A 21,248-nucleotide genomic window follows, 5' to 3' on the forward strand; every position below is an offset into this window, starting at 1 on the left:
TATTAAAGTCACAAAAATATAATCATTCTTTATAGTAATAGGAAGCAAATGTTCTACCAGAGTATATCTTTCAGTATTTTAGAAAAGAAATGGATCTTAGTATTTTAGGCTGATAGTTGAAGAATCAGTTTTAAACTTTTGGAATGTTATTTAAAAAACAAAAAATAGGTTTAGTTCCTTCAATAGAAAGTCACTTTCAAATTCCTATCTTTTCTTGAGGGTTGTGTAGGGGTTGCTGATGGCTCTTAAACCCAGGGCCTTTAGATGCTAAGCAAGAGCTCTCCCACTGAGCTGTATCCTACCCCTTTACACTGTTTTTGGATCATTCTTAAGATTATGAGATATGGTTCATTTGGTGATTGTTAGTTCCTTGTGAAGACATTAATCTTATTCATAAAGCTTGATTACTTTTGTTAATTCCTAATGATGTGTTTGTTTAACTACGGGCACATATAGTGATTTTGCTTTTATAGTGTAAAAGTTATTTTAAACTTCTTATTGTTAAAGAAGAACTTAATGTTTAACATTTCTAACCTATTTCTGCCCTAAGTTGTAAAGAATACCGAAATGCCTTAGAGGAATTGTCCAAAGCGACTCTGTGGAACAGTGCTGAAGAAGGGCTTCCAGCCAATAGGTGATTCATGATTGAGTAAACTCTTTTAAAATTGAGCTACGTCATTGTTTTATATATCCTCGTACTTTAGTTCTATGATAGCATTTACTAGTACAGAATCTCCTAGGATTCACATAATTCCCTCAGCTAACTGTTGGAGCAGCAAAATCAAGTCTTGTAAAAGACCTTACACAGACCTTAGCGTATAGTTTCTTACCTTGCTGTGATGTTTCACTGTGCACTGCAGGTTAAAACTTGCATATTTTTTAATGATAAAGAGAAGTGGCTGTTTTATTTAAAAACCGGGAAAGTTTGTGCTATTGCTTGGCTTTATAATTTTAAGTGTTTGTAAACTTTCTATAGTACTAAAAATCCTAATATTTAGAAAATAAATACTCAAATCAGTCTACTTAGCATGTTCTGTGTTATAGAAAGAAATTGGCATAGGCTTATCCTTACTGAAATAAATTCTCCTGTTTTACTGACCTGATAAGATTTAGTCTCAATTATCTTTGTAACTAAAGTAAGAAAAATTATATTGGTATATTTTGGTAATTGACTTATAGTTCTGAGTATGGGAAAATTTTATTAAAGGTTTTTTTTTTTTACATTTTTATATACTTTTCTAGTTTTCTATACTTTTTACTTCATTTTTTAAAACCTAGTAGGTGTTTCAGAATTTTTTGTAACTTCTGTTTTTCAAAATTATGAATCAAATTTCTGATATTGCAGGTGATGTAGGTAAGGAATACAGTATTTTAGGAACTAGAATTCTTGTTTTTTGTTTTTTTATCTGACTATCTTCAAATTCTTTCTTTTCTTTCTTTTTCATGGTAGTGCTTTAGATAACAGACCTAAGAGTAGCAGCCCTATTAGAGTACCTGAAATCAGTGGAGGACAGACAAACCGCACAGGAGAAGCAGAACCTCAGCCAAGTAAGATTCTCAAGGCTTCTGTTATGTTCATTCATTCATTCATTCATTCATTATTATTTGTGTGTGTGTGTGTGTGTGTTAGCGTGAATGTGGAAAGCAGAAGACAACTTGTGGAAGGTTTTTGGTCCCACAGTGTGGGTCTCGGTGAGCCTTCTCAGGTTCTTGAGCTCAGAGGCAGGTGCCCATTACCACTGAGCCACCACTGGCTCTGATGAGGGCAAATGGGGAAAGGACTTAGAAACAGCAGCAACATGGGGAATTGCAATTTGTAAATGAGAATATCTGTATAAGGCAGATTCAGTAACATCACACACTGGTTATTGCCAATAAAGGTTGAAAACTTGGAGTTTTTAGTTTTAGTGACCTGTACTTACATTAATGTGGCACCTTTTGTTTTTAAGCCAAAAAAGCTTCAGGCATGTTGTCCTTCTTCAGAGGAACAGCAGGGAAGAGTCCTGACCTGTCTTCTCAGAAGAGGGAGACCTTACGTGGGGCAGACAGTGCTTACTACCAGGTTGGGCAGGCTGGCAAGGAGGGGTTGGAGAGTCAAGGCCTGGAGCCTCAAGGTGCGTTCTCAACTATAGGTGCTTATTTTGCGCTTTAATTTATTTCTTTAGCTTTGTGTATTTTTTAATAAGTTTAAGTAAATAATTCTTTGCTGAAGCCAGAGCATCCACTCTGTTTTAACTCTTTAGTGTAATAGACCAGAAACAGCATGATACTTGGAGTCTGCCTGGCTTCAGATGTCTGCACTGTTAGAATGTTAACACATGCCTGCATGTGTTAGAGTCAGAAAGCCTCTCTGTCCATATCTATAAGACAAAAGCAATGTCTTTTAAGGGCTAAATGGCATTTGTATATATGTAAATATAACTCATGATATGTACTCAGTTTTCAGTCCCCTATTACCCCTGCAGATGTTTTCCTCCTTTTCAAGTCCCTGTAAAATTGTGGTTATATATATGCACCTTTATTTTGATCCTTAAAAACTATGTTTACCTAATTATGTTTAGATTTGGCAAATTTGACCAACTCTACTACCTGATTAAAAATAAAATTTTATCAGAATAGGGCCATGTGCATTTATTCCCTGTTGTCTGATTGCTTCGCATCAAATTGGCCAGTTGAGAAGTTGTAGCTTAGTGAACTGTTTACTGTTCAATTCTTTAGAGGAATTGTTTGGTGACTTATAAGTTAAATCATGGGAGGGAAGTTTTAAAAATAGCAATTGCACTTCCTTTTTCATGTAGGAATTTTGTCTGGCTTGAAAAGCCCTACTCCTAACTAAGAATCTGTTAGCAAGAAATTGAGTCTTGCTGGGCAAGGAGCATCAGTTCTCTCCAGTGGAGTCACTGGGCCTATCAACCACACTCCAGGGCAGGCCCATGCCCAGGAATAATTTGCCAGCATAAAACAGACTCTATGCCTTTCTTTCTTTCTTTTTTTTTTTTTTTTTTTGGTATGTGTGCATGTTTTTAGATTTTGTTTTGTTCTCGATTTTCATGTTTTGTTTATTTTTTTTTTTGTTTTTTGTTTTTTTGAGAAAGAAGGAGAGGACACAAAAGCATGAAGTTGGGTGGATAGGGAGTTGGGGAGGAGCTTGTAGGAATTGAGGGAGGGGAAAGAATATGATGAACATACATTGTGTGTGTGTGTGTGTATATAATATGTATGTATATAAACACCAAAACCCTCCGATTGGCTTGGTGGTACACTGCTATATCCTAGCACTCAAAGGGGTTGAGGCAGGAGGATTGTGAGTTCCTGGCTAATTTAGGTCATATGGTAACACCTTGCTTCAAAACAAAGCAAAACAAAACAAATAGCAGCTGAAAAACTTTTTACTATTAATTAAAATATTTGTTTAATATCTGTATGCTCCCATTGGACTATAGGTATCTTTAATGTGTCCCTTGGAGGGATATGAAGGGCTATGATGCTTAGCAAGTGATTTTGAAATGTAGAAATTAGGAATAGTTTGTTCTTCTACATCTTAGGATGCCTACTAAGACTGTAATATATCGAAAAAGCATTTTTTTTTGTACCTAGAAAAAAGTATCATAAATATGGATAGGGAAACCATGGGAATTCTTGGTGTAAAAGCTGAGTTTACTCTATTGCTGTCACAGAAGTCACTTGCATATAAGAAAATGATCCAGCCTGAAATGTTGAAATCCCAGGAACAAACATACATTTTTTACTGAAGTCATTTGCACAATTTGTCTGCCTAATGTGTGCTTTATAAAAATTTGATTAGGATATTTTTATTACTGACTTGCTAACTTCTGTTGCTATATTAGGAAAAAAGACAAAATGAACTTATAACTAATGCTTTGCTTTTACTAATGATATTAAACCTTTAGATGAAGTAGACGGAGGAGATACACAGAAGAAACAACTCACAAATCCTCATGTGGAACTTCGTAAGTATGCAATGACATTTGTCTAAGGATAGGGACTAAAAGATAAATAACTTCATTCTAGATAAATGTTGTTTTTTTTTAACTGAGTATTAGGTATTGTTTGAGTTTTACTTAATTTATAATTCAATACATAAAATTTGTATTCTTTATTTTCATCATTTAAATGATAATTTATTAAAATATACTTTAGTTTTAAATGTCATATTTTCTTGTATGTAATTGAGAGGTGCAGAGCTCGGCAAGCATTACGATGCTGGCTTAGGGCTGAGGATGAAGCGCTCGCTCACCTGCCAAGCAGCTTTGACCCTGGGCTCAGTCCTTCTACCACATACTTACAAAAGGCAATGTGAGAACAACTGCTTTAAAGTAGAATGAAGAAAATACACTGTCCAGTGTAGTAGAACACAGGGGTTTTTTTGTCTGTTTTGTTTGTTTGTTTGTTTTTGTTTTTTTGAGACAGGGTTTCTCTGTAGTCCTGGCTGTCCTGGAACTCGATCTGTAGACCAGGGTGGCCTTGAACTCAGAAATCTGCCTGCCTCTGCCTCCCAAGAGCTGGGATTAAAGGCGCTCGCCACCACTGCCTGGCTTAGAACAGAGTTTTATATTGAGGTCTTAGAAGATAAGTAAGAATGGTTAGGTGAGATTCCCTGATACTGTGAAGCTCGCCATAACACAGTTGACATAGACCAGGACTTTTACTTCATTAGGAAAGATGTCATCACTGAGAATCCTAAAGGGTTATGTTTGCTGCTTGGAGAGGAAAGGAGAGATTTTCTGCTTTATGTACCTCCTCCTCCTCCTCACCCTCCTTGTCCTCGTCCTCCTCTTTATCTCTTTGTAGAATTTTCTGATGCTAATGCCAAGTTTTACTGTCGGCTGTACTACGCGGGAGAGTTCCATAAGATGCGTGAAGTGATTCTGGGCAGCAGCGAGGAGGATTTCATTCGCTCCCTTTCTCACTCATCTCCCTGGCAGGCCCGGGGAGGCAAGTCAGGAGCTGCTTTCTATGCCACCGAAGGTAATTCTTCTTACTCAGTGGTGCAGAGCACTTGTCCTTTGCCTTGAGACAGTTCACAAAGCACTTGAAGTGGCATTACATATTAGCTATTGGCAAACAAAGTGCTCTAGTTTCTTTCTGTTCCTGAGAGGAAGAATAAAATCTTAAAGGACTACACAAGCTCAGACGTTGGTCAGATACTGCCTGCACTCTTTCTGGTTCTGAGTTTTCCAAATGCATGCAGAAACTATATTAGTTACTTTTATGTCTCTGTGACCAAAATGCCTGTCAGAGACAGCCTAAGCGGGTTTTGGCTCATGTCTCAACCCGACTGGTTGGCAGTGGGAGCATGTTTTGGTAGGTAGCCATTCACGTCATGACAGATAGGAAGCAGAGAGTGAGGCTGGAATGGGGTGAGTATAATATTCTCTGTTCAGCAACTGGCACCCACTTCCATACCTTTCCACAATAGTATCACCAGGCTGAACAAGCTTGCTAGCATGGCCTGTGGGGGACATTTCAAATTTAAACCGTAGCAGACATCTTATAGGAAACTCAGTTGGGTGCCACAGAACTGATGAGAGAAAGGGAACAGTGCTTGGCCAGAATATAGAAAGACCGACTTCTTTCCTACACAGGCTTACCCAATAGTAAACAGTGTGACACTTTATATGTTTAATATTCTGCTTTGCATACCTATTGAATGCTAAATTTGTATACTTTGCAAATGTATAATGAATGCAAGAAAATATACATTAATTGCATGATAAAAACTTTAATAACTTCAAGAGTCATTGAATATAAATGGAGTTATAGGCATTTTTGTTCATGTATCTTCAGGGCTCCTAGCATTTTAGTCACTTGAGAATTGCTTTTTGATCAAAATTTTCACTGTGTGGTTTAAAAGAACACCTTGAAACAGGAAATAAACAGACGATTTGGAGTCTGGAATGATTTCACTTTCATGGACAATATATACTGTGATAAATAATGCGGGATTTCTTCCTTGTAGATGATAGATTCATTCTGAAGCAAATGCCTCGTTTGGAAGTCCAGTCTTTCCTTGACTTTGCACCACACTACTTCAATTATATCACAAATGCTGTTCAACAAAAGGTAGAAATCCTAAATTGTGGTTTGTGGTTACAGTGCATTGGGTTTTCTATATTCTCAGTTTGTCCTGATTTATCCATGGAAGGAGTTGCAGAGACAAAGTTTGGAGCTAAAACAAAAGGATGGACCATCCAGAGACTGCCCCACCCGGGGGGGCCATCCCGTAATCAGCCTCCAAACCCAGACATTATTGCATATGCCAGCAAGATTTTGCTGAAAGGACCCTGATATAGCTGTCTCTGTGAGGCTATACCAGTGCCTGGCAAACACAGAAGTGGAGGCTACAGTCATCTATTAGATGGAACACAGTGCCCCCAATAGAGGAGCTAGAGAAAGTACCCAAGGAGCTGAAGGGGTCTGCAACCCTATAGGTGGAACACTAATATGAACTAACCAGTACCCCCAGAGCTCGTGTCTCTAGCTGCATATGTAACAGAAGATGGCCTAGTCGGCCATCATTGGGAAGAGAGGCCCCTTGGTCTAGCAAACTTTCTGTGTCCCAGTACAGGGGAACTCCAGAGCCAAGAAGTGGGAGTGAGTTGGTAGGGGAGCAGGGCAGGGGGAGGGTATAGGGGACTTTTGGGATAGCATTTGAAATGTAAATGAAGAAAATATCTAATAAAAAAATTAAAAAAAAAAAAAAAAAGAAGAAGTTGTCTCTGGTAAGAGCAGGTCACATGGACCGGGCTCTCTCTTACTCTATTGGGTTGGGATGAAGTGCATAGTTTTTAGATATTTTTCCTACCTCAGCCATTGAGAAACCATGTAACCTTGAACAATTAACTTTTGATTGGTATATACATTCCTATATACATATATAAGTTACTATAAAATATTAAGACCAGATGAAATTAGGTACCCATTTACTAACATTTTTTTGAGACAGAAATATGAAACATATGTTGATAAGTGGGAGCTTGCTAAGCTAGAAAAGAAACCAGTGAGTAGCTCATGTTTGTCCACTTGTCACTGAGCCATGAATGGAGGCTAACTGTTGTCAAGTAATCGTTGCACATTATTTGAGGGGAATGTCCATATGATGATACAGTTTTTGAATTTGAACAGCTGTGCAGGGATATTGTACTGTACAACTTAAGGATCTACTATTGTTACTTGCATGCATTTTATTCAACTGCAATTTCTGACACTGAAGAGGTTCAAAGGCCTTTTCCTGGTATATCAACAGAAAATTATCCCTGGATATTATGTGGAGAAATCAGGTATTATATCACCTACAGATAATTTTATTTTGGTAATAGTTTATTTTGATCTTTTCTCGATTAGAGGCCCACCGCCTTGGCTAAAATTCTTGGAGTTTACAGAATTGGCTATAAGAACTCTCAGAACAACACTGAGAAGAAGTTAGATCTCCTTGTTATGGAAAATCTTTTCTATGGGAGAAAGATGGCACAGGTGAGGACCCTGGACTTTGTGAGGCATTCGGCTGTGAGGACTTTTGTCCTTTGGTTCTTGAATGTAGTAAATTTGAGGAATGTGTTAGTCAGGAGTGCACATTTCCCTTATTTTGGAAGAAAGAAAAAGTAGTCTGTAACTCGTCTTAAAATTGAACATATCCAGTGTTCTAGAATCAGGTTGTTGGTGGGCTAAGAAGAGTGATGGTTTTTAAAATTGAATTAGCTGAGACCTGTAGTCTCAGTGACCTGTCAGTCATTTGTTTGCTTTTAGAGTCCATGTTGGTCTAGAAGTTGTGAGAATGGCATTGCTAGCTACTGCAGATAACAAGGCACTCCACCCAAACTTTAAACAGTGCTTTCAAAGCGCCTCTCCAACATAAGCCTGTGCTTACATCTAATAAGGCATAGTAGTTTGTCACTGAGAATGCCTTTGTATGCGAGCACTGGCTGAGCTACACTGTGTGGTTATTGCCTTTACGTTGTGCCAGTAGCTATAACATTTTCATGAGCCAGGACTAGCTGGCTAGCATTGGTTTGAGGATGGGCTGGTCCTGGTCATCAAGCTTTTTTGACATTTCTTACCCTCCAGATAGTCTGAAGTTTGTGTTCTCCCTTTATATTGCCTTGAGTGGTTGTATAGAGTTGTATTAGTATTCTCAGTTTCCTAAGAGTGTTTGTGTTTTCCTTCATACTGTCGGATGATCCAGTGATAAACTTGTTACTATACTTTAAAATTGATTAAATTGACAGATTATTTCTGAACTGTTTTAATAACTGAGTACCTATGTATTATTTCGAATGATACCATTGTATCATCATGAATTTAATGTATCATATACTATGTATTTTATGTGTTATATAGTTATATTGTTGTATATTTATGATTTAAATTAGAAAAGTTAAAATTTGAAATAAAATTTAAAAATATATATTGTGGCAGTAACTACAAGGGATCTTTTTGCCTTTTAATTGCACCAGTTAACCATTGTGGCAAATTTGTACAAATAATACAGTATTTTTGTTTTGCTAGGTTTTTGATTTGAAGGGTTCACTTAGGAATCGAAATGTAAAAACTGACACTGGGAAAGAGAGCTGTGATGTGGTTCTGTTGGATGAAAACCTCCTAAAGATGGTTCGAGACAACCCTCTCTATATTCGTTCCCATTCCAAATCTGTGCTGAGAACCTCCATCCACAGCGACGCCCATTTCCTTTCCAGCCACCTCATTATAGACTATTCTCTGCTGGTTGGGCGAGATGACACTAGCAATGAGCTTGTGGTTGGCATCATAGGTAAGTCAGCCAGGGTTAACACTGGAGTAGAATCTCAGAGGTTCTGTTGAATTGGTTCAATATTACAATCACTGAGTACTTTGGAGGCTTTCATTTGTAATTTCAAGTTAACAAGTTTTCATTCTAGTCTTTTCTGTTCAGTTTCTTCATTTCTAAAAATATATCAATTAAAAGGTAATAATAATTACTTTAAAAAGAGACATTGTGTCACAGTTGTGAGAATTAAACAGAGTAATGTGGGAACAGTCCTTGGAGCACTGTAAAGATGCAGTTTATGTCTTACAACAATGTTTCTGTTTATGCTGCCTTCTTTCTATCTGTAGATTACATTCGAACATTTACATGGGACAAAAAACTTGAGATGGTTGTGAAGTCAACAGGAATTTTAGGAGGACAAGGTGAGAAAAATGCTGGTTTGTTTATTTTTAACACTGTTCTCATATATTCCTTGAATATTTAAGACTTTAAAGCATGGTAGCCAGGCATAGTGGTGTATTGCAATCTCAATGCTTAGGAGTCTAAGGTAGGAGTATCTTGAATTCAAGGCTAGCTTTGCGTACATAAGACTCTTCTCTCTATACACAAAACAAACTCAATGTGGCTGTCTCTGATTTTGCCATTTCTAAAATGACTTTAATATAAAGAAGTTTATAAATGGGGAAATACTGAATTTACATGCCAGAGGTTTTCAAAATAAGTTTTTAAAAAGCCAGAGATTTTGAATAAAAGATTGTCTTTGATGAACACTTGATTCTGTAGTTCATTTCTGAGTTTAGATGTCCCACCCCTCAAGAGAACTCATCTTCAGAAGCACTCTGCCTGCTTCAGAGTGCTTGTGGCAGTGCATGTTTGGTGAAGTCAGTTGCCCAACTGAATTAAAACAGCTTTATTCCTCCCTTTGTCTTTCACTGTCTTAGGTAAAATGCCAACTGTGGTCTCTCCAGAGTTGTATAGGACTAGATTTTGTGAAGCAATGGACAAGTATTTCTTGATGGTGCCAGACCACTGGACAGGGTTGGATCTGAATTGCTGAAATCACACAGATGATTTGAAAAAGACTGTGAACGAAAGTGGATCTGAAGAAGAAACCCAAACTCTATGATGTTTTGTTTCTCTGTCATATATACCACTGAACACAAAGACCTTTCAGTTCTGTGAGTGTCTATAGATTGGCTTTAGACTGTCCATGACTGCAGGGTACTAGACAGGTAGACTGTCTAGTAGACTGTGACTGTCTAGTAGACTATGACTGTCTGGCATCACATTTGTTATTTTTTTCCATGAGAAGGCACTTGCAGACCTTCTTGGTTTGGTATATGTTTCCTGTGTAGTGACTTTATGTTTGTTCTTATAATATCTGAAACATTTAGGAAAAATCTGATTTATTCCATTAATGGCCAGTTAAACAGATTGGTGCTTGCTTTATTAGGAATTTGACTTAAATTAGGAATCCTGCCATAATCTATATTCTCCAACTGTTTTGATGCTTTCACATTCTACCTTCTATGCAGGTGACAACAGCCTTTAGTCCTTAGCTTGAGAGCCTTTCTTAGAACATTTTAAGGAGCTTGTTTAAAACATTTGTGTAATGTGCCAAACAGCACTTAATCTGCACGTGTGTTCATAGTCTAGATTTACCTCTCATTTGGGGCAAGCAAAATAAGCAGGAAATGAAATTGTAGTCACTGAAGCCCTGAGTGAAGAATTAATAAGGAAAGCTTTTTTTTTAACGGCAAAGAGAAACTAAGTGAGAATCAAAAATGTGGGTATATGTATTTGTAAAGTATCTTTTAACACTACTAGCAGTTAGGTGGGATTTGTAAAATTTTAAGTTTCCATCACACTGACCAGTGCTTCTGAGAAATGCTGAGAGGTAAAGTTACTCCTACTTAAGGAGTAGTTTACTAGTCAGCAGTCTCACCTAAAACATGACCAGAAACCCTGAACTGTGAGGAGATGCTTTCACCCCATAATATGCGAGTGTTTCTCTTGCCTTTTCTGTAACAAGGATATTTGGACATTTATAAAGTTGTAAGAATTCCATTTTATTCAGACTTTTTATCTAATAGCATGTTAATATTCGCAAAGGGCTGGATGGACGCTGCTACAGAGGACAGTCTGCACCCGAGTCAGCACAGTGTGGCAGGTTTGCTGTAGACAGTGAAGCAGTAGCTGGCTATTGGTTACTTGTTGAGTGTGTGGCTAAACAAGGCTTATGTCTGCCTGATGTTAGGCCTCGGCCTCTTCAGTGCCTTGGAAAGATGCACCGAACACTGAAGAGTCCAGCTGTGATGTTAAAGATCAGTAAAGGAATGTATAGATTTGAAGATTGCTGGGGTTGTGTTGTTTCTGGTTTTCTCTTTAGTTTCAGTCCAGTGTGTATCTGAGCTGAGCTCCAGGGGAGTAACTCCTGACAGTAACATGGCGTGTCCATCTTCTCTTGTCCCTGATTGAAGAGCAACTTTGCTTTTTAAAGTATTGTTTAAAGTAAGTAAATATTGAGGTATTTTGGTGACTTTCTGAAGCAAGAGTTTCTGCTTTGATAGCTTGATTTGTTTTTTGTTTTTTTTAAATTAATGTCTGGCTGGTGTTAATGAAGGGGAAACACATAATTGAACTGTTTTGCGTGGTACAAATGTGTGACTCCTGGCTGCTTGTGTTTAGCAACTGCTGTGTATATGTGTGTGTATATATAGTGTTCTCAGTGCTTTGAATCGAATGGCTGTTGTCCTCCTTGACTCCCTTTCATGGCCTAGAGAATATTAATGCTGAAAAGCTGTGAATAAGGAAGAAATCTCATGCTCAAAATATGAATTCCAAAGTAGCTGATAGTAACATGAGAAAATTATGCCTATGTGTTGCTGTGTATAAAAATCTTGTTTATAAATATGAAAAATTTTGATGACGTAAAATTTTGTTTAAAGAATAGAGTTTGAATTTTTCCTGTCTGCCTGAGAAAAGAAAGCTGAAATAAGCTGGAGAGCCCTTTTGTAGTCTATTGAGTACTTACAGAGTCTCAAGATTTCCTACGGAAGGACAGAGCAGGGGTTTTCTAGCTTTGACATCTATGTATGTAATGGGGTCACTCGTGAGCATTGGCTTGAGGTGACTTTGTGGTGGATGGCTTCTTGGCATGTTAGCCATTGGCACTGGGCTTCTGTAGAAGTGCCAAGGAGGTTATCTGCCTGTGGCAAGTCATCTAAGTTTCAAGTGTGAAAACTATTGTGAGCCTGGGACCGAGTCTTCCTAGGACACCCAGTTTCTAAAGTGACTTATGCAGTATTCAAACCTTCTGTGCAATGCCTTTTTTGGGTTGTTTTTGTAACAGGTTCAGTGTATTATAGGAAAAAAAAAGGAAACTACAATCACAAGCAGTTTTGTTTAATGCTGCTTTGTCAGTTTTGTAAAAGAAAATGTACATAATGTCTTTCAACAGGTTTTAGACTAGAGGAAATAACATTGTAAATCACAGTAGCCTGATTTAATAGTAAAAGTACTTAATGTATTATAATGTGTATATTTCTCTAACTTTGTTTCCAGCTGTTTTATATGATTGACATGTTATTTAAAGATAACTACCATAGCTTCTTAGAGACTTGTACTGTAAATAAAGAGGACCTTCAATAAACTGGAATTTACTTACTCTACTAGATTTCAGATCTGTTTGAGGAAATTAACAAAGTGAGAGAAAGTTGAACTCAACTCTGTTGACCAGGCTGGCTTCAAACTCACAGAAAAGCACCTTCCCCTATGAGTACTGGGATTAAAGGCATGTGTCACCACCGCCCGGCCCTTAGCCTTGAATGACTAGTAATGCCCATCGCTGTATGGGCCTTCCAATGTTTAGTTTTCTTGATAAAGCATTCAGGGAAGTGAATCCCTTTTCTGTACAAAATAATCAGATTGTGTGGGTGGATGGTACACCATCATTCATTATTTTCTCCTATCAACTTGAAGACAAATACTGTACTGGCTGAAACTGAAACCATCTTGGTGGTACTCATGGTTGTGGTCTCTAGGCCACGAGGCCCACTTTCCCTTAGATTCATGAGGGCAAAGCTGAGAGAGAGAGAGAGAGGGGAGAGAAGAGAGAGAGGGGAAAGAAGAGAGGGGAGAGGGAAGAGGGGAGAGAGGAGAAAGAGAAGCTAGGTGGAAAGGTTTGTAGACATTGTCCCAAGCTTCTGACTTTCAGGCTAGACTCCTCCCAGTTACCTAGCAACAACAAGATAAAACTTGTTAGCCCACTATGAGGGGCTGCTTGGCCCCTCCTTGCTCTCTTACTCCCCTTACTCTCTTACCTCTTACTCTAACCTCTTACTCTCTAGCCTTTCCTCTCGCTCTCCTTTTCCCCTTCTCTCCTCTTGGTCATGGCCAGTCTCTCCCTCTCTCTCTTTCCACCTTCTCTCCTTTCTCCCGCCTTTCTACAATAAAGCTCTAAAACCATAGACTCTCTCTGTTCATCAAGGCCCACTGTGCTTGGATGATAGATAGGCTTTCTTCTAACAGACTGTGCCTAATCTCCCATCTCCTGTCAGAAGGCCTTCCTGTGCTCCAGCACAGACCGGACTAAGGACTCTCGCCTGCATGGGAACCTCTCTCCCTCTGCCCTCTCTTCTTGTATCTCCTGGCCAAGAGTGTCACCCGGGGACCCTGGACCGGGGGCTGCCCCTTGTCCACCCTCCGCAATGTGGGGTCAGTAGCTCCATACAGACAGATGCCCACCTGGGGCCAAGTGGAAAGCGTCTGGCAGAGTTCCTGTCTTCCCGCATTCGCCTGCCCAGAGCACAGGAACTCTGGCTGGAGGCGGGCTCTCTCCCCCCTGCCCCCATACCCACAGCCACACACTGAGTGTGCCCCAGAGATGGCTATGGCTAGGTTGTATGGGGAAGTAGGGAGGTCACAGACTTAAAGATGGGCACCTTTGCTCTTGTAGGATGGAAGAAGTGAATGGTAGGAAGAGAAACACAGTAGGTTTTCCACTCTTCAGTAACCCAGTGTTCTAGAAGTTAGAAAATTCCTAAGTCAATGCTTAAGGAAATTAAGGAATTTAAAATTTTATTTTAGCAGTTATATGCTGTAGTCAGATACATAGAGCAAAATTTACCATCTAAAATTTTTAAGTTAAAATTCAGTGGTGTGAAGCACACTCTTATCTTCCAAATCCCAGGTAACTACCATCTGATTTGTAAGAATGTGATTATCCAAGTTACCTCATATAAATGATTTTGTGACTCTCCTGTTTCACTTACATATTTTATGTTATGACAAGTGTTACCTGCTTAATATTTGATACATCCTCTATTCAAAATACTATATTAAAAGGAATTTTGGAGCTGGGAGATGGGATAGGAGCTTGTTCTGTGCACTCCACACACTGGTTGGATGTTATACAACTGTCAGACCCCACCTGGGGGACGTGGAGTTGACTTCGTAGCTAATGCTTTGGGGGATTTTGTTTTTGATGTTGGGAGTCTGTTTCCAAAGTGATGTAATTTTTAAGTACTGAAAGTTTAGATTTCCAGCATTTGAAGACAAGGTATAATAAATCAGTGCTACAGTCTTGTTCTCTTTATTTCTAATGTGTCTGTTTTTTATTGGGAATTTCATACATGCATATAACATGCTTTGATCAAATCTATCTCCCTTTCTCCTTCCCTTCAATCTTTCCTCATTCCCCTCCCTACATCTTTATTCCCAGGTTCATGTGTTCTGTATTTAAACCTACTGTGTCTACTCAGTGCTGCCTGCATGGGTATGGGATCATCACCTGGAGTACAAGCAGCCTCTCATGGACCAGCTAGCTCACAGAGGAAACGGATTCTCCCTCTTCCAGTGGGCTCCTAAGTCTGTTTTGAACTTGTTTTTGACAGAATATTTAGACCTTTGACTCAAGAATACCTCAGTAGTATAAGGAGGGTTAGTTTGGCCAGGGAACCTTTCCCGGCTAGCAAAGAGTGAAGAAGAAATTCTCCTTAGGCCAGTTAAGGCCTCCTTTGACATGAAATGCAAGTGTGTGCCAGTAGATAGCTCAGGGGTAATAGTGCTTGCTGCCAAACCTGAAAGACTTGAATTTCACATCACACACACACACACACACACACACACACACACACACACCATAGTGGAAGACGAGAACCCCACTCCTGCAGGATTTTCTCTGATCTCATTGCATGCATAGAAAAGAACTCTGAACTTAAATTGCAGGAATTATGTAGCCTCTTGTAAATATCTAAATACCCCAAATAGGAGACATGGGTTGACCCCGTGATTCCTGATTCTCAACTAGGCTGTATCTGGAATTAAATACAAGCAGCTGGGGCACCTGTGAGAGATTTTATTTTCTTAATTAAATCATTTGAAATGGAATGGTCCACTTTTAATTTGGATCTTTTGAGGTGGGAAGATCCAGCTTTAATCTGGGCTACACCTGGTGACAGCCTATATTAATGACATGGAAGAAGGAAGCTCTCTTTGCCTGCTTGCTCTCACTCTGGCTGGCAAGTCCATTACTCCACTGTCAGTAGAGCCTGCTTCTTGGGGATTCTGATGCATTGTGAAGACCAGCAGAGACATCAGCCCTGTGGACTGAACTCTGCCTACTAGATTCTTAGGGTTTCCATTGGTAGACTGCCATTGTTGGTTAGCATGACCACTACCAGTAAGCCTCTCAAATTATATATTCATAACATCTAGAGCAATATCTTTTTTGGTTTGGTCAGTGTGGGCAGTGGGTGTGGCGGCAGTCCCAAAGACGCCAGGGACTGCAGCTAAGTCGTATGACTTGCACCTGACTTCCTCATATAAACCACAAACATCGTGAGAGCTGCGCAGGTGTACCAGGTAACTGGCAAAGCCATTTTGGTGGAGATATTCCCCTGCTGCCCTGATTAGCTGAAGCTGCGTACCTGGTAAGGTGATGTGGCCTGCTGTGAGTGGATGGGAACTGATAGTATATAAGAGTGAGAGGCCCAGGGCTCGGGGTCTTTCGCCTACACAGTCAGTGCGCAGCCCAATAAACGTGTGCAGAAGGATCCTGTTGCTGCGTCGTTCTTGCTGGCGAGTCGGGCGTCCCACAGGTCAGAGAACTCTTTACTAACACAGACCCCTTTGAAATAATTTTGACTGCCTTATGCCTGCTGGCATTTCTAAGCTCTTTGTTTCTGTATTAGATAGTGAATATTATGGAGATTTGAGTAAATTATTTAATGCATTCAGGTATATATGGAAACTGACAAGTGTCATTCATGTGCAGGTGTAAAGGACAAGGCTTTCACCATCTGACAAAAGTCTCTCGTGCCTTTTGACCAGCAGACTAGGATACATCAGAGCTTTTAGAAGAAGATACGCACTGTTACTAAAATATGGGCCCTTTGGATTCACCTTGGCCATCAAGAACTAGGCAACTTTGTCCAGATCACAAGTCTATACAGCCTTTTCTCCATCTTTCTTTCTTTATAACTTCTTCACCTACCCCCCCGCCCGAAAAATTCTTTAACCTAGAAATTTTAACAAAAATCTTCCCTTTTCATTTGTAGAAAGAAGGGCTGAATATTACTGTCTTATCCTATTTTATTCTTCCTCTGTTCTTATGTGGTGGTCTCACCTTCACAAAGGAGGTTTGCCTCAGCTACACCAAACCCCACAATTCTAGCACAACCCAAATATCTGTTGTTTCAACATTCCAAACCCTGGCTGTCTTAACTAATTTCGAGTCGAACCTGATCTAGCGACATTCTCCCAGTACAAATATCTGCTAGACTTCTGTCTTAGGTTTTATTGCTATGAAGAGGCACTATCACCATGGCAACTCTTTTAAAGGAAAAAAATAATTTGGATTGGCTTGCAGTACGTTTAAGCCTTTCCTTTTGATTTGTGCTGGTTTCTTCTCTCCGGACTTCTAGCTCAAGTTTTTTCTTCATAGTAAGCAACCCAGCTCTGTGAAGAGCTTTGTGTGGTATTTTAAATAGAGGAAACAAAGGGATCAACCACACACCAGAATGTCATGAAATTACCTTAAACTGCAAATCCGTGAAGCAACCATAGTCGAAAGCCTTGTCTGACTCAAAGCAGAGCTGTATAAGTTCTGTTCTCACAAACCCCTCAGAGATCTCCACACAGGGAAACGACTGGCTGATTAACACTTAGATTCTAAAGGGTTTGAAAATGAGCCAGATCAGAAATGTCCCTATTTGCCCTCTAAGGCCTTAGCTGGTATATAAAACCTGCAAGCCCTTCAAGGAGCCACTCACTGCTCCCACTCACTCCCTCCCTGGTCGTGAGCTGCTCTCTTATGCCAATTTGCAGCCCCGAGAGCGCTCAAACCCAAGTTGGAAGAGGAAAAGTTATTTTTCGAACATGACCAGGCTGATTGTCTGGTAAAACTGTTAGTATTTTCTGCAGAAGTTGGGACTACAACGTTGTGTTTAATTACTAGGCCTGTACTCACTTGCAGGAACTATCAGAAGTGTCACTTATTGGGAGACTTGAATGGGATAGAGAGACTTCCTGGCTTATCTCTGCTTGCAAAGCTTTATGTTTCTTCCCCTCACTCTGTTCAGTTGACGTCCTGGGAGTGGGAAGAGGCTGAGACAACAGCTTTGCTTCGGTATTCTCCCTGTGTGTTTCCATTTCTCCCTGTGTGTTTCCACTTACGCTGCAGAATCACAAGAAGGGAGATCATGTGTTAAGTTCCAACCACCGTAAAAGACGGAGGGTGGTTGTAAGTGCCTACTGCGCATATAAATATTTGTCTTCAGAATACTTTGTAGTAATATTCTTTAAGTATGATCAGGTTTGGAGTAAACAATTAAAATGTCCAGATTTTTAGAAATGTTAATTTCTTGGACTGCTGAGACTGTTCAGAAGGTAGAAGTGTTTATCGCTAAGCCTACAACCTGAGCTTGATCCTGCGACTCATGATGGAAGGAAGGAAGAAAGTGCCATCCGTGTTCTCTCACTTCCACATGTGCAGTGTGGCACACATACATAGACACACGAACATATGCTTATCCACACACAATAAATGAATGCAGTAAAAAAATGTTAAGTATTGTGGTTTGGATGATTCATCAAAACTCATTTTGGATTTAATCCCATTGTGAGGTATTAAGAGATGGCACGGGAGAGGATTTAGGAGATAATTAGGTCACAAAGGCACAGGTCTCATGAATGGGTTGACCCATTAATAGATTAAATGAGTGTCCTGGAATAACTGACTATGCCAGTTTGCGTGTACTCTGAGGAGTCTAAGCAGCATGAAGCTCTTTACCAGAGGCAGCCCCTTGTCCTTGAATCTCCTACCTTTGGAACTGTGAAGTGAGTAAACCTTTGTTTTTTCAGTATGCATTATTTTTCAGTGAACCTTTAAATTGTTCAGTGTGCATTATTCCAGTTATAGCAACAGAAGACGGTCTATGACTTTAACTAATAGTGTATTACTTGAAAAGCAAAACAAGCACAAATGGAAGGATAGTTATATTGCTATCACCCAAAAACACAGTGTGAAATTCAGGGCAAACTGACATTTTAGTTAACAGTTACTGGGCTTTGTGTGACCATTATACATTCATAAAAGAAAGGCTCAGACTCAAGGCTTATAGGCAGTAGAACAGGTTCTTTGCCATAGATAAATCTTGGTACCTTAGGCTAAAATGGCAGCTGTAGGGTGAGATGGAGACCCAAGGGAAGGGAACTGACAAGCCACAGACAGAAGCATGTCAACAGTCACTTCCCTGTTTTCAAAGCCTTCATCTATTGAAAGACACCCCACCTTTCCCCCATGTAAATCAATATTCTTAATTCGTTAAAATCTAGAAATAAAAATGTGATAGTAATTTTACTGTAGTCTCTTATTTTCCTAGCTGCTATCTGCTGCTTATTACATTGGAAAAACTCTAGTTTTGCCAGGAAAATATCAACTTGATAGCTTTTACCTTTAGAGCATTATCTACTCTTACATGTCATAAGTGTGGATTGCTGTAAAAATTGTCCCTGCTCAGAGGGTAGGAGTATGGGAGAGACAGCAACAAAACGAGGTTGTAGGGCTGGACAGTGGCCATTAGAGGGCACTAAAGCACTTTATTCTAGTATTTGCTCATTTGCGCCTCAGAGCAAAGGAAACCCAATAGACCATGGGGGCACGAGCCTGTCCCCCCAAATCCACTTGAGCCCAGTCCTTATTCTTTAAAAATTTGTTCTCACAAATTTCCGTTTTTATATTGAGGTGTAAACCCAGGTGCTAGTTTAACTGTTGTATTAAAAAAAAAAAGTGTAGCCATGTCCTAGAAAGTTGCCCTGAAGGTTTTATTTTTTTTAAACTCTAAAGTATAATGTAATTTTTATATTTGCTGTCACTGTAGCATTGAAATAGTAGATCCGATGCTGTGTGTGAGAATGAGTGGACTGTATTGTGACAGCAATAGCTAAAGCCTTCAAGTGTTGATGTTCATTAGCAGGACCATGTATTAGCCATTACACTTGCTATCATACTAAAATGCTCTCCCCTTCCCAGTTTAAAGGACTGGCTGTTATGAAGCTACAGTAAGACATGTGAATTAAGGATCATCTACAGTTGTCTCTTGGTGATCTTGGAGGTTGTTTCCAAGACCCGCTACCCCAAAAGGTAGCAGTTTCTTCAGGGCCCTAATTCTTCATGGCAGAGTGCTCACAGGGTACTCATATCTGAAGCAAAGTGACTGCTGTCGAAATAGGTTATTTCCTTGTAATAAATAGCAGAGAAAAAGAATCAGAATGTATTTAGTGCAAACACAGATCCTTTTTAATGTGTGTGATCTGTGGTGGGTTGAATCCTTGGTTGTGGAGTCTGAATCCTCAGATGTGGAATCTGTACACAAGCACCCACTGCCATTGCAGATTCTCCTTTCCTTTCCTTTCCTTTCCTTTCCTTTCCTTTCCTTTCCTTTCCTTTCCTTTCCTTTCCTTTCCTTTCCTTTCCTTTCCTTTCCTTCTTTCTTTTTGACAGGGTTTCTCTGTGTAGCCCTGGCTGTCCTGGAATTTGTTCTGTAGACCAGGCTGTCCTTGAACTCACAGATTTGCCTGCCTCTGCCTCCCAAGAGCTGGGATTAAAGGCATGGGCCACCACCAACTGGTACCTGGCATCGGTTATTTTGTTGTTGTTGTTTAATCTATCTTTGACTAGTTTCTTCACTCTTGTGATTTGTATATAGATTGATCCTGCAGGTTCACATGTTGAAGGGTTGGTCCCTTGCTGGTGGCACTGTTTTTTGATGTGGTGGAAACTTTTGGAGATGGGGGTCTTGGCTGGAAGAAGGAATTGACTGGGGTATGCCTTTAAAGGGTCCCTTGTCCTTTCCTCCACTGCATTTTGCCTCCCAGCAGTCACGATGTGGGAAGCTTTTGCCAGATTCTCTTGCTCTCATGATGTTTCTGTCTTGTCTGGGGCCTGAAGCAACATAGCCAGCTGATCCTGTGAAACAGAGCCCAAATAAACCTTTGGGGCTGTGATTTGGTGATAGAGTGCTTCCCTACCATGTGCAAAGCCTGCGTTTGTGGGTTTGGTCCCCAGCACTGAAAGTGGGGTGGGGACGTACGGGGGCCATACAAGGGAATATTTACAAATCTCAAATACACAAAATATAAGACCTCTCCTTTTTTGAAACTGTTTCCTTAGATAATTGTCACAGTGATATAAAAGCTAGACACTTCTTACAGGGTCAGTTCCTAACAGATCTCTGGCTGTCACTGGAGAGGCCTGTCTCATGAACTTGCACTGCCCAATCTCTTGGCTCAGTCTCTGTGCCCAGGAAGTACAAAGAATTCCTCTAATTCCTCTCCTCTGTGAAATATGGTTGGGGACAGTTACACTTCTTATGCTTCAAGGTTCCCATCCTTTCCTGAGTGATACCCACAATCACTCTGGTTCCCATCCTTTCCTGGGTGATACCCACGATCACTCTGGTTCCCATTACTCTGTTAATGTCTTAACCAGACACAAATGCCCATTTGGGAATGAGATTTTATAAAAGCTTATATTTAAATGTACTTTTGAATATTTGATGTTTTCTCTGGTGAAGCAATAGTTCTTTATTTGTGACCATTTTAAAGTCAAGCTTTAAAGAATCTAGTTTCTTCTAATTGAAGTGCCATTTTCAGCAACAAATCAGAATCAACCATAACATAATTAGAGAAAATGTACTATTGAACTTCCATTTCCAAGAATGTTCACACATAATCAGATGGCCTTTAGCAAAGGTTGGTAGGTATATTTAGATGTTTTTTTCAATTAGAACTTGATCAGTTTCTCTGTTGTGAACATGCCACTTCATCTCAGAGAAACCACCTGGCAGTTCCAGCTCCCCAGAATCTGACAGTTGTCACCTTCCTCGGGAATATCATTTAGATGTGATGCATCTTGGGAAGCCTGTTCCATGAACCATAAGTGCTACTTCTGCCACATCAGTCTGTCCCTCTTCCAGCTTCT

General features: G+C 39.7%; 1 protein-coding gene across 7 annotated transcripts in view; it reads left to right on the plus strand.

Annotated features, from left to right (window-relative positions):
• Positions 1 to 14,427, plus strand: part of Pikfyve (phosphoinositide kinase, FYVE-type zinc finger containing) — a 98,812-nt gene extending 84,385 nt beyond the window's left edge. For 6 of the 7 annotated variants that reach the window (XM_029476064.2, XM_029476091.2, XM_029476073.2 and 3 more), the window contains 10 exons: positions 551 to 634; positions 1,451 to 1,548; positions 1,950 to 2,114; positions 3,912 to 3,971; positions 4,813 to 4,989; positions 5,981 to 6,084; positions 7,366 to 7,494; positions 8,527 to 8,788; positions 9,112 to 9,186; positions 9,706 to 14,426. In XM_029476064.2, coding sequence (XP_029331924.1) covers positions 551 to 634; positions 1,451 to 1,548; positions 1,950 to 2,114; positions 3,912 to 3,971; positions 4,813 to 4,989; positions 5,981 to 6,084; positions 7,366 to 7,494; positions 8,527 to 8,788; positions 9,112 to 9,186; positions 9,706 to 9,821 — 1,270 coding nt within the window. In that variant the 3' untranslated portion in view covers positions 9,822 to 14,426. Of the gene's footprint in view, positions 1 to 550; positions 635 to 1,450; positions 1,549 to 1,949; positions 2,115 to 3,911; positions 3,972 to 4,812; positions 4,990 to 5,980; positions 6,085 to 7,365; positions 7,495 to 8,526; positions 8,789 to 9,111; positions 9,187 to 9,705 lie in introns of all 7 variants that reach the window. The other variant, XM_029476086.2, reaches the window with a different exon arrangement.
• The last annotated feature ends 6,821 nt before the right edge of the window (positions 14,428 to 21,248 follow it).

This window comes from Mus caroli, unplaced genomic scaffold, assembly GCF_978045245.1.
Source record: "Mus caroli unplaced genomic scaffold, Mus_caroli_1 scaffold_1, whole genome shotgun sequence".
NCBI classification, from domain to species: Eukaryota; Metazoa; Chordata; class Mammalia; order Rodentia; family Muridae; genus Mus; species Mus caroli.